Source organism: Otolemur garnettii, unplaced genomic scaffold (assembly GCF_000181295.1).
Source record: "Otolemur garnettii isolate 467f Iridium unplaced genomic scaffold, OtoGar3 scaffold00097, whole genome shotgun sequence".
NCBI lineage: Eukaryota > Metazoa > Chordata > Mammalia > Primates > Galagidae > Otolemur > Otolemur garnettii.
Window position 1 is genome coordinate 417,661 of NW_003852492.1, and position 10,738 is coordinate 428,398.

General features: G+C 47.9%; 3 protein-coding genes across 4 annotated transcripts in view; 2 read left to right on the plus strand and 1 right to left on the minus strand.

The window, feature by feature from the left end:
* Positions 1–1,343, plus strand: part of FAM118B (family with sequence similarity 118 member B) — a 37,046-nt gene extending 35,703 nt beyond the window's left edge. Inside the window, exons 7-8 of one of the 2 annotated variants that reach the window (XM_023516788.1) lie at positions 459–515; positions 771–1,343. In XM_023516788.1, coding sequence (XP_023372556.1) covers positions 459–515; positions 771–784 — 71 coding nt within the window. In that variant the 3' untranslated portion in view covers positions 785–1,343. Of the gene's footprint in view, positions 1–455; positions 516–770 lie in introns of both variants that reach the window. The other variant, XM_003795889.3, reaches the window with a different exon arrangement.
* A 212-nt stretch (positions 1,344–1,555) lies between these two features.
* On the minus strand, positions 1,556–7,827 carry SRPRA (SRP receptor alpha subunit). Its single transcript, XM_003795887.3, has 14 exons — positions 7,538–7,827; positions 6,840–6,923; positions 6,370–6,533; positions 6,015–6,175; positions 5,619–5,775; positions 5,350–5,503; positions 5,042–5,133; positions 4,822–4,940; positions 4,598–4,684; positions 3,870–4,042; positions 3,571–3,784; positions 2,996–3,159; positions 2,818–2,916; positions 1,556–2,644 (listed from the first exon to the last, which is right to left on the minus strand). Exons 1-14 carry the CDS (start codon positions 7,652–7,654, stop codon positions 2,516–2,518), a joined length of 1,914 nt encoding a protein of 637 aa, XP_003795935.1. The 5' UTR covers positions 7,655–7,827; the 3' UTR covers positions 1,556–2,515.
* Positions 7,828–7,927: 100 nt separating this feature from the next.
* The window catches only part of FOXRED1 (FAD dependent oxidoreductase domain containing 1), a 9,083-nt gene continuing 6,272 nt past the window's right edge, over positions 7,928–10,738 (plus strand). The window contains exons 1-2 of the mRNA XM_003795926.3: positions 7,928–8,141; positions 10,102–10,322. Coding sequence (XP_003795974.1) covers positions 8,051–8,141; positions 10,102–10,322 — 312 coding nt within the window. The 5' untranslated portion in view covers positions 7,928–8,050. The remainder of the gene's footprint in view (positions 8,142–10,101; positions 10,323–10,738) is intronic.

Genomic DNA, 10,738 nt, shown 5'->3' on the forward strand with positions numbered 1-10,738 from the left:
GGCTGGGGATTCGAACCCGCCACCTTAGGTGTACGTGGCTGGCGCCTTAGCCGGTTGAGCTATAGGCGCCGAGCCAGGAATGCAGTTTTTAATATTATTTGAAAGCAAATAGCCACAAAGCTAGTGGTACCATATTGGAATCTGCGGGGTCATCTACTTTTCATTCTGTTTTTTTAAACTCAGCCTTCTAGAGAAGGGCAGTAGAGACACTTACCTTTATGTAAAAGTTTTGCTTACAATCAGTCTTAGTGCCAGAAGGACCCCTTACTACTTCCCTGTTAACTTAATGCAAGTCTCAGACCTACTCTAGTTTATTCTTCCCACCTCATCATCTCTCTGTTATATAGTGTTTCATTTTTAAATGGCATCTCCCTTTAGTTGGTTGGTTTTCTTTTTTGCTGTTGGTAGTTTCAGTTTTCGGTCTAATGTCTGATTTTGATGTCTTCTGTATTTAGCAGGGATGGTGAGAGAAGGTCAGCTAAATGGCTCCTCTGCAGCGCACAGTGAAATAAGAGGTATACTGTTTCTTGTTCTACTAACCTGTCAGCAAAAAGGTTTCCTGGGACTTAGTTAAGACTAAACAGTGATTAACCTCTCCCACCTGTTAAGGGTTATATCTTTTCCTATGAAGTCTTTTATTAAGAGTCTTAGAATTTCCTGTGTCTTGCTTTCTGAAGGGTTATGAATGACTTACATATCTGCAGCTTTAGATGGATAAACCTGTTTTGTAAAAGTTCATTTCATTCTCTACCTTTTCTCTCTTCCCACAGGCTGTAGTACATGAGCAAGCTAGAGAAATCACCACTGTTAGACCAAGCTATAAGGCTCTACTGTGGACAGTGTTTAACAACTTACAAGAACCCAGCACAGCTCCCAGGAAGTACCAATACCCAGAGGTTGAAGGTTGGAGATAAGAGTGGGGTGGGGGGAATGTTCCAACCTAATCCTTCATGGTTCCTGATTTCTGCTGCCGGTTCCAGTTCAAGAACATCCAAGCAACAACAGAACCCAAATTCCACCCCCCACTTCACTCCCCAGGCTGGGCATGCTGTGTCTACATGGCAGATCAGTGTGACACCTCCACCATGAGTGGCTGCAACTCTGCAAGGACTTGGATGTGGGTGCCAGGGGTCCCCACGGCTGTTGTCACAGTTTTGTATTCTGTACTTGGGTTTTTCAATTGAGCATAATGGCTTTTTTAAAACATGACTTGAAGCTCTAGTTTTCTAGATCTTTTACAGTACATAGTATTTTACATAACTGAGCTGTATTAAAAGCTTGTTCATTTACTTGCCAGGGCCTTGATTCTATTTTTAGAGTCATTGTAGAAAACTCTGACTTACCTTGAGGTATAATGAGCCTGATTTTTGTAACTCAAATTTTAAAGGTTCTGTCTTCCACTTTGAGGTAGGGTAACCTCTTTCTGGGTGTGTCATACAGCTCCTCAGAGCACTGCTAGTTCCTGCTTTGTTGCTTCTCTTACCATACTAAGCCCTGGGAGTGTGATGGGAGTTTTAGCTTTGAATCCTATACAAAAGAACTCCAAGACCTATGAGGCAATTTATTTATCAAATTTATTTTCTTATATAAATTATGTACTTCTCTGGGCAGACAGCCTTCACCTTATTGCACTAATAGCACATCTGTAATACCAAGCTACAGGACAAGTCTTAACAAGAGATTTGTATTCTTCATGTAGCACTTGTCTACAGGCACTGTAGAGGAAGGGTGAGGAAAAGCCAGGACCACTCAAGAAGTGAAGGAGATAGGGCGAGGGCAACATACACCCTTCTGTCACTTGGTTTTCTCCCAGGAAGGGGAACATGCAAAGCTTCTATATGGATTTGGGAAGAAGCCCAACACTGTAGTTAGCTCCCTTATTCCTAAGGGAGGCAGGGACTCTATCTTTTATCTGTAACAAATCACTCTGGCCTAGTTGGTATTTGGGGGAAACAATGGGGTAGGGGACATATCAGAATTAGCAGCAATTAACAGGCCATACACTGCCACAGTGCGGTGGTTGTCACCCTGGCCCCAGGGACCCACAAGCTGTATGTATATCCTAGAGAGAGGTGCCATTCAAGACCCAGAGCTGGCTTTGGAAGTCTCTTAACCTAATAGAGCTGGGACTTCAAACTGCTCATTAGGCTCAGACTGGCTGTTATGACCATGCTAGTTAGCAAAGCTCTGGCGTCAGGTCTCCCAACTATTGGTCAAAGCTGTAATGAGTCAAAGCTATCTGTAGGCAGAATGAAGGGGATGCCTGAGTAGGAAGGGGGAGGCCCATGGGGGTGGGGTCAGTGGGCAGTGATTGTAACATGATTAGGCCCTCCTTGCAGGTAGAGGCTAGGCTGAACCAGGACTGGGGTTAAAGCCACAAGCCCCTGGAGTTCCCCTCACTCTGCCTTTGTATTACACTGAAGACAAGTTGCTCTCATACTCTAAAGCACATTCTTGATAGAGGAATAGGGGATTGTGGGGAGATGCGGTGATTTGGTATTGGGCAAGAGCCACATTAAGCCTTCATGAGGGCAGCCACCACAGCCTTGGCATTGAGACTGCGTAGGTCACAGTAGGTCTGGCCAGTGCCCACAAAAACGATGGGTTTGCTTGTAATATACGTCATGGAAATAGCAGCTCCCACCTAAAGTGGAGAAAGGGAATAGTCAGTCTACTCAAGCCCACTTTTCACTTACTTCCCTGGACAGGAAGCTTTAGAGCTAAGGTGTCTTTATAGCCTCAGCTCCCTGACAGAAGAATGCCCATTCTACCCTCCAGTCCCACTGTCTTGTGTCATCCATATCCACCTTGATTTACCTTGTCATCAATGGTATCAAATTTGGTAAGGACAATGCCATCAATGAGCCGAGGTGTTTGAGCCATAGAATGGTCAGCCAAGGCTCTGTTGAACTTGACCTGGAAAGAAAAGGTGGTAAGTTCAACCATCTAATTGGTCAAAGCTTAGGCTGTAAAGGAAGAAGGCCCTAGCCCTCACCAGCTGGTCCACGGCTTCATTGCCTACTAAGGCCTCTCCCACAAACAGCACCAAGTCAGGTGTATTGACAGTTATGAGTTTTGCCAGGGCAGTCATCAGGGGTGCGTTGTCCTGCATGCGGCCTGCTGTATCCACCAGCACCACATCAAAGCCCTGGTTACGTGCTAGAGAGAGAAAAGGTCAACTCAAAGATACCTGGACTATCTCATGTTCAATTCCAGCTTCTCAAAAAGTCCTGCTCTTGCTATATTAAAAACCTATTTACTTTCTTAGTCTTTGGATTTGGGTATAAGGTAATCTGAGAAAAAACTTACACTATGCTTGGCCATCACCAAATATGGTAAAAAGGATGACAAAAGGATAAAAGTGATCAAATAAGAGTTTCTTTGAGTAGGATATATTAGCTTTGTCTGCTCATATTACCCACAAGCATGGCACACTGCAGATAACTAATCCTTACTTCTTTCTGTATCCGATGAACATTTCTAGTAAGGTAAGCTGACCCTCTGCAAGTTCTAAGGGAATCCAAGAAGCAAAAGGGGCCCCAACAAGTCCTATTTCCCAATGCACTGTACCAAAGGCAATGGCTTCCATGGCAATGCCAGCAGCATCCTTGCCATAGCCCTTTTCAAACAACTGCACCATAGTACGGCCACCGTGGTTCTCTGGTGGGTGTAGGGCACTCAGACGCCGGGTATGTGTACGCAGCTGCTCCACTGCCCCAGCACGAAATGTATCACAGGCAGCAATGAGGACACTAAAGCCATTCTCTAAAAGCCAGAAGGAAATCTGCAAAAGAGGTAAGAAAACTGTCAGAACCGAGGTCCTATGACATGGATGAAGTATCAGTGACAGGATGGGGAACTTCACTGACCTTGGCAAGATTAGTAGACTTTCCCACTCCATTAACACCACAGAAGGTGACAACATAAGGACGCTGGCATCGCTGAGCATCCATGATATCCCGGAGCATGTCTACCCGACGCTGTGGCTGCAGAATCTGCACCAGGGACTCCTGTAGTGCTTGCTTTACTGTGGAAGTCACCGCTAAAAGGGAAGGCAGGCTTGGCACCTATGGCTCAAGTGGCTAAGGCGCCAGCCACATACACCTAAGGTGGCAGGTTTGAATCCAGCCTGGGCCTGCCAAACAACAATGACAGCTGCAACCAAAAAATAGCCAGGCGTTCTGGCAGGCGCCTGTGGTCCCAGCTACTTGGGAGGCAGAGGCAAGAGACTCGCTTGGGCCCAGGAGCTGGAGGTTGCTGTGAGCTGTGATGCCACAGCACTCTACCCAGGGGGGACAGCTTGAGGCTCTGTCTCAAAAAAAAATAAAAGGAAAGGCAGAGGAGGCTGTGGCCATGAAACACAAGAAATGCACTCAAAAATGCGTAACACCTTTCTGAGCTGAAGGATAATACTAGGACCTTGTCCCAAGAAGCCAGACCAAAATCACTTCATGGTTACTAACTCATTTAATCCTCTTATTAACTCTTATAATCTAAGTTATGAGACAGAGACTTAGAGGTTAAGGAATTTGCCAAAAGTCAGGTGCTTAACCTCAGGGTAGGTATAAGCACTTTTCTAGCTTAGGGAGATACTTACTGCTGAATGTTCCCATCACCTTCCCTTCCAATTTGTTGGCAACAGATTCACATAGCTGGACAGCAATGTCTGCAGCCACGTTCTTAGCTGAGGAGAGGAGAAAAGGTGTGTGAGTTGTATGTCAGCAGTGACCAGTATTTATAATACAGATGAGAAACCCTAGGTGGGTTTGCTCTCAACATGCCAACCCCAGGAACACGCGTCAGCTGGTCCCCAGAACTTACCAATGAGATGGTCTCGCATCTTGTCCAGCACAGATTCCATGTCTTCACGACTCAGGCTCTTGGACCCCACGAGGCCCTTCAGCATCCCAAACATGCCACCCAGGGTCCCCTTGGTAGCACTGCAGGCACAGGTGATCACAAATACACATAACCAGTAGGAAGAAGTTCTATCTTAAATTCTGCAACCATACATACCATCTCCCACCTGAAATCCCCCTACCTAGGCTTGGTGGAATTTTGAGCGGCCCCTTCATCATCTGAGCTGCTGCAATCCAGATCCTGAAGCTGCCCCCCAGGCCCAGTCCCTCGAATCTGAAGGATATAGGGGAAGGAAGGAGATGAGGTCAGGAATACTAGGGCTCTGAATGAGGAAAAAGCCCAGGATTCAACCTGTCCACAATGTTCATTCTCTCTGATTTGGGGAGGCTCCAAATATAACCAGTCCCCAGATACTAAGCTCCTCATCTCTACTTCCTCCCCAATTTCTTACTACAGGCAACTTTCACTCTGGTCCCTGTTGCCTCTTACCAAGTTGATATCCTCAGACAAAGCAGCCTCAGAGGTTCCATTGGTCGTGGGAGTACTGTAATCCAGAACTTCCTTGTTAGTGGAGCCACCCAGTTCCCACACCCGGGGTGCTTTTTTGCCCTTCTCCTTTGGAGCATCTGACTTCATGGACTTGCTGCAATGGATTACAGTATGTGAAACAGGAAAGGAAACATGAGCCAGAAACAAGAGCATTCTTGTCTCCAGTGTGTCTAGGTAACAGTATTTTGAGAGTACTGGGGGGTGCTCACCTGGACTTCTCCATACCCCTTCCATGCTTCTGAATGAACTCTTCTCGCTTCCTGCGTATCAGCTCCTCCTTGGAAAGTTCTCCATTTTCAGGTCCTGCTGGAAGACCTGATTTTTCTGCAAGGACTGCTTTGCTGGTAGCCAAAGGGCCGTCAGAACCTGTCAGAAGAAACCTCACTGGAGAAAGGCCAAATCCTAACCAACTAGACAATGGCTAAAAGTCATAAATTTCTAAGAGAAAATTTGGAGCAAACATCTTGGGTCACAAGGCCTGCTGGGTGGTAATAAAGCATATGAAGGAGAAGGTGGCAAGCAATGACAAAAGTCAGCCCAACCTCGACCCTAAGCACCACATCACACCTTTCACATCCCCATGTGTCCACTGAACTCAAACTCACCTTCCTTCTTGGCCCCCCTTTTTTTACTATTCTTTGCTTTTTCCTTGGGTTTTTCACCCCGTGTCTCAATCATGGACCTCACAGGTTTCTTGGCCTTATCAGAATCTTCAAATTTCTTCATGGCAGTGGGAGCACGGATCTTACTGCTCTCCTCTGCTTCACTAAAGAGAAAAGAGAAGGGTTGATCTTTCTATTCCACATAGGAGGAAAACTCAAAAGTCCAGGGAATGGATCCTCACACCAAGAGGACAATCAGAAATGGGCAGCAAACTAGGAGTTTCCTTGAACACACAATTTACAACCCTTGAACCACCTTCAGGAAGGGAAATTGATTTTGAGAAGGAAGGCCTCTCACCGAAGAAGCCGCAGAAAGTCATTTTGAAAATCGAAAGTGCCATTCAATAGACTTAAAGCACTTTGTTGTTGGATCTCTGTGCGGTACTTGTCCCGAAACAGCCGGTGCACATCATCTATCAATTTGTCCACATATGTCAGTGTTAGGATCTTCTGAAAACCAACCTGTTTAGGGAAAGAAAGAGTGCCAACTTACCTGCTTACCTGCCAACCTAAAGGGAAACCAACTCAACCCAGGCATCCAGAGATAGGCTCAGCCATCTGGAAGGTTTCCCTGTCCTGAGAAGCAGCCAAGCTCTCTGCCTGGGCCCAGAAGCTGTTGCTTCCCCCACCCCCCTTCCACCTTCCTAGCTTTCTGTTATTTCATCATATATGCTGGGTGCAATTAATGAGGATTATATTGAGAATGTAATTTTTTTTAATTAAAAAGAGAGAATGTAATCATTGCCCCTCCAAAACACCCCTACTTACCACAAACACCAGCTCAAACTGATTATCCAGTTTATACTTGAGTGTGAGAGCCTCATGGGTGAAAGAGTTGTTACCTCCCCGCTCCTAGGGAAAGAATATGTCTCAGAATTCAGCCTATTCTCAGAAAACCTAAATCTGGCCCCTTCGGGATTACCTCTGGGAAAGAACCAAATATTTTCCCCGAAGTCAAACCTGTGCCCAGGACAAGGGGATGCTATGGCACTTCTCTTTAGCATTCCACCAGAAAGAAAAGGAGTCGGGAAAAGGTGAAAAGAGATGAGAGAGACAGAAAGGCATGTGGGAGCCAGAAGGATAGGAGTCACATAAACAGTCAGGTCTTCCAGCAGCTGTCCCCATTTACAGTTTTTAAATGCATTTTCCATCCATTATCTTATCCAGCCCCGAACTAACAGAAAACCAAGCTGTTGGTGGTGAACGGAGGGAGCAGAGGGAAGTCCCCAAAGGACCTGGAATCCAGCTAGAGTCCCAGACACCGGAGGCGGGGGGGGGGGCGTCGCAAAGTTGCGGGACGGTCTGATGCGGGTGGAAGAAAGAGGTAGAGTCTGGGTTGCGGGTGAGTGACCAGTTTGAGGAGGACAGGGAGGGTGGGGAGGGAGGCGCAGGATGACCAGTCGAAGAAGACCATGGACAGGGTCAGGGAGGAACAGTCCAGAGTTCCGATCCCGTGGGGGCGGTACCTGCAGCAGCACGGAACGAATCAACGCGTTAACGGGCCCAGTGCAAGAGTCGCTCACGCCCTGGAAGCACCAGAGAACAAGCCCGCCCTTGGAGAAAATAGTGAAGAAGTCTAGCATGGCGGCAGCGGGAAAGCAACTAGGGCCGGCACCGAGAACTCAGGCCGCGATCGCCGCCGCTTCCTGCTGCGCCAGGCGCGGGACACGTCACACCAGCAGCCCCGGAAACCGGCTCAGCCGCACTTCCGCTCAGATCCTCCGTCTTCCCTCCCGCTTCCGCCCGAGGGCGCTCAGGACTGACGTAAATGCCAGGCCAGCCAATGGCAGCTGGCAGAGGGCCTGGGTGGGTCCCAAGGAAAGATCCCGGGCGACAGCTGCCTGTAGAGTGGAGAGGCGGGGACCGCGGGGCCTCTGGCCAATGCGCGCTCGATCCCCGCCCGGTGGCAGGAGCGGCGGCTGCTGGTATGGGATCCGACGCGAGGTACACCTCTCCGAGGACACAAGCTGAGCAAGACCATGTTCCGGAGGATGCTGCGGCTCGGCTGGGGCCGGGGTCAGGACTTGTCGGTGCGGAGGCTGAGCATACGCAAAAGAGGCTCTACTCTGGGTAATGTGAGGGCTCTAACCTCTAGCTGCGTGACCTCTGGCGGGACAAGGGGTCATCTGGGGCGGTGGTCAGCTTGCCTGCAGCAGCTTGTGGCAGTGTGTGGTTCCCAAGCGACCCTCTCGGGTGACGAATTTACGTCATTCTGTGCCAGCCTACCACCAGAACGACTGGGGTCAGGCTGGCTCATTGGTGGCACAATCGTGAGGAGATGAAAGGATCCAGTGTATATCCTAAAGATGCCTGGAGTGTAGCTAGCGAGGGAAATTTCAGTAGACAGTAGACCAGGCTTGAACTACTCAGTCTTGTAGAACTCAACTTGAAGACTGCCCCCCACACTGCTGGACTATAAGCCAGGATAACAGTAGAAGTACATAGAGCAGGTGGGAACTGAGATCAGCCTTGAAGGATAATGTTTACTGGTTCAATAAGGTGTATGTTCTTGTCTATGAAGAACTGAGCACAGATTAGGAGAAAAGTATTGTTCTTGTCTAAGGAACTAGCAACAGCCATCTAGATGGACAGTTTGAGTGGTACCATGAAATGTAGTATGGATGAATAAGGTTAAGTCCTGATCAAAGAAAGAGTCTAGTGCTGCTGAGAAGAGTGAATTAGGTATGAAATGGCAAAAAGATTCATTACTTAACTGAGCACTGGGAATGTGCCATGTGTTGGCTAGCCTGGAAAGTCAGTGGTGAAAGTAAACTTAGTGTGTCCTGATAAATTTTACAGGATGAAGCAATCACAAGCTCACATTTGGAAATGTGTCCATGCTGCAAGAGAGGTTTACAGAGCCAAGAGACCATGTGGTAGGGGAATTAGTCTAGAGGGCCTTTCCTGAGAAAATAACTTGAGCTGAAATCTAAGGGAAGCAAGGACTTAACGAGACAGAAGACTGGTCCCAAGCTCCTGAGAGCCTCTCCGAGAGCTAGGTAGGATTATAGGCATGAACCACTGCACAGGGCAGTGGCCACAGTTTTAAAGCACAGAGATGTGTAGATTTCCTGTGATGAAAAAAATACCTTCAATCAAGGAACTGAAAGGGTTGGAGTATGGGAGAGGACAAGTAGAGCAAAAGTCAGATTGTGCAGTACCTTATGTTAAAAATAGAAAAAAAAGCCTGGTGCTGTGGCAGGTATCTGTAGTCCCAGCTACTCAGGAGGCTGAGGCAGGAGGATCACTTGAGCCCAGGAGTTTGAGGTGGCAGTGAGCTACAACGACACCACTGCACTCTACTTACAGCAACAGATCAAGACTCTGTCTCAAAAAAAAAAAAGATCATTCTAGCTATCATGTAGAAAAACTAGCAGGAGAGGGGATGGACAGGAGGGGAAGGAGTAGAAACAGTCCTTTACATTTGTCCAGGTAAGAGATTATAATGACTTGGCCTGGGATGGTGATAGCAGAGATGGAAGGAAAGGAGACATATTATGGAGTTATTTGGGAGTCAATGTCAACAGGACTTGATTACAGATAGATACTAATGTAAGTTCACTGGTGGTGATGGATGTAAAGGGTAAGATGCCATGTAGAGGTACCATGTTTCAGAGGGGATTACAGCTTGGAATGTGCTGGGATCTTAGTCCAGGGGCCTGGAATACCCATGTACAGATGGCAGTGCAGTTGATATATGAGTCTGTGGCTCAGGGGAGAGAAAGGTTTGTGCAGGGAATAAATATGTTAGTTACATGGCTTAAGGAGACAGTATGTTCATTTTAGGAAGTTGAATCTTGCTGTGTTGGGCATGGTGCATGAAAAGGAAGATTGATCACACATAGATCATCCAGGAAAGCTGTGGCGACACTGCCAGGTGCAAGGTGACCTCATGAGAAGGGATAACAGTGGGGACTGCCAATTCAAGAGTCTATTTAGCCCACCTTTTCCTGTGCCCATCTTCCAACCTCCCCTCACCACTACATGGGAAGGAAATACATGGCCAAATGACTGTAACTATGTCCCACAGACTGGAATGGAAGAGTGTCTGAGTTTAAGAAGAAGATCCGGTCAATCCTGCCTGGAGAAGACAGGAATCCACTGTATGACACCAGTCACCTGCCTCCTGAACGCTGTGATGTGGTGATCGTGGGAGGTGGGGTCCTCGGCCTATCTGTGGCCTACTGGCTAAAGAAGCTGGAGAAGCGCCAAGGTGCCATACGGGTACTGGTGGTGGAGCGGGACCACACGGTGAGTGTGGGGTGTGACAGAGCCACAGGAAGGCCAGGATGATAACTCGAGAACAGAGCAGGGAGGAGAAAGGAAAGACTTCAATCTCTAGGGGTCCAAAGGACAGAGACTGTATTTTGATTGTTGAAAAATAATCCCAAGCTCAGCTCCTGTGGCTCAAGAGGCTAAGGCGCCAGCCACATACACCTGAGTTGGCAGGTTCAAATCCAGCCCGGGCCCTCCAAACAACAATGACAACTGCAACCAAAAAATAGCTGGGCATTGTGGCAGGCACCTGTAGTCCCAGCTACTTGGGAGACGGAGACAGGATAATCTCTCTCTCTTTTTTAAGACAGAGCCTCTGGCTCGGCGCCTGTGGCTCAAGCGCCTAAGGCGCCAGCCACATACACCTATGGTGGCGGGTTCGAATCCCCAGC

Coding starts and splice junctions, on each gene's coding strand:
- SRPRA (XM_003795887.3), bottom strand. CDS start 7,654: ATGCTAGACTTCTTCACTATTTTCTCCAAGGGCGGGCTTGTTCTCTGG. Junction 5,776..6,014: donor AAGGGGGGCCAAGAAGGAAG/GTGAGTTTGAGT, acceptor TTCTTCTGACAG/GTTCTGACGGCCCTTTGGCT. Junction 2,645..2,817: donor TTGATACCATTGATGACAAG/GTAAATCAAGGT, acceptor TCTCCACTTTAG/GTGGGAGCTGCTATTTCCAT.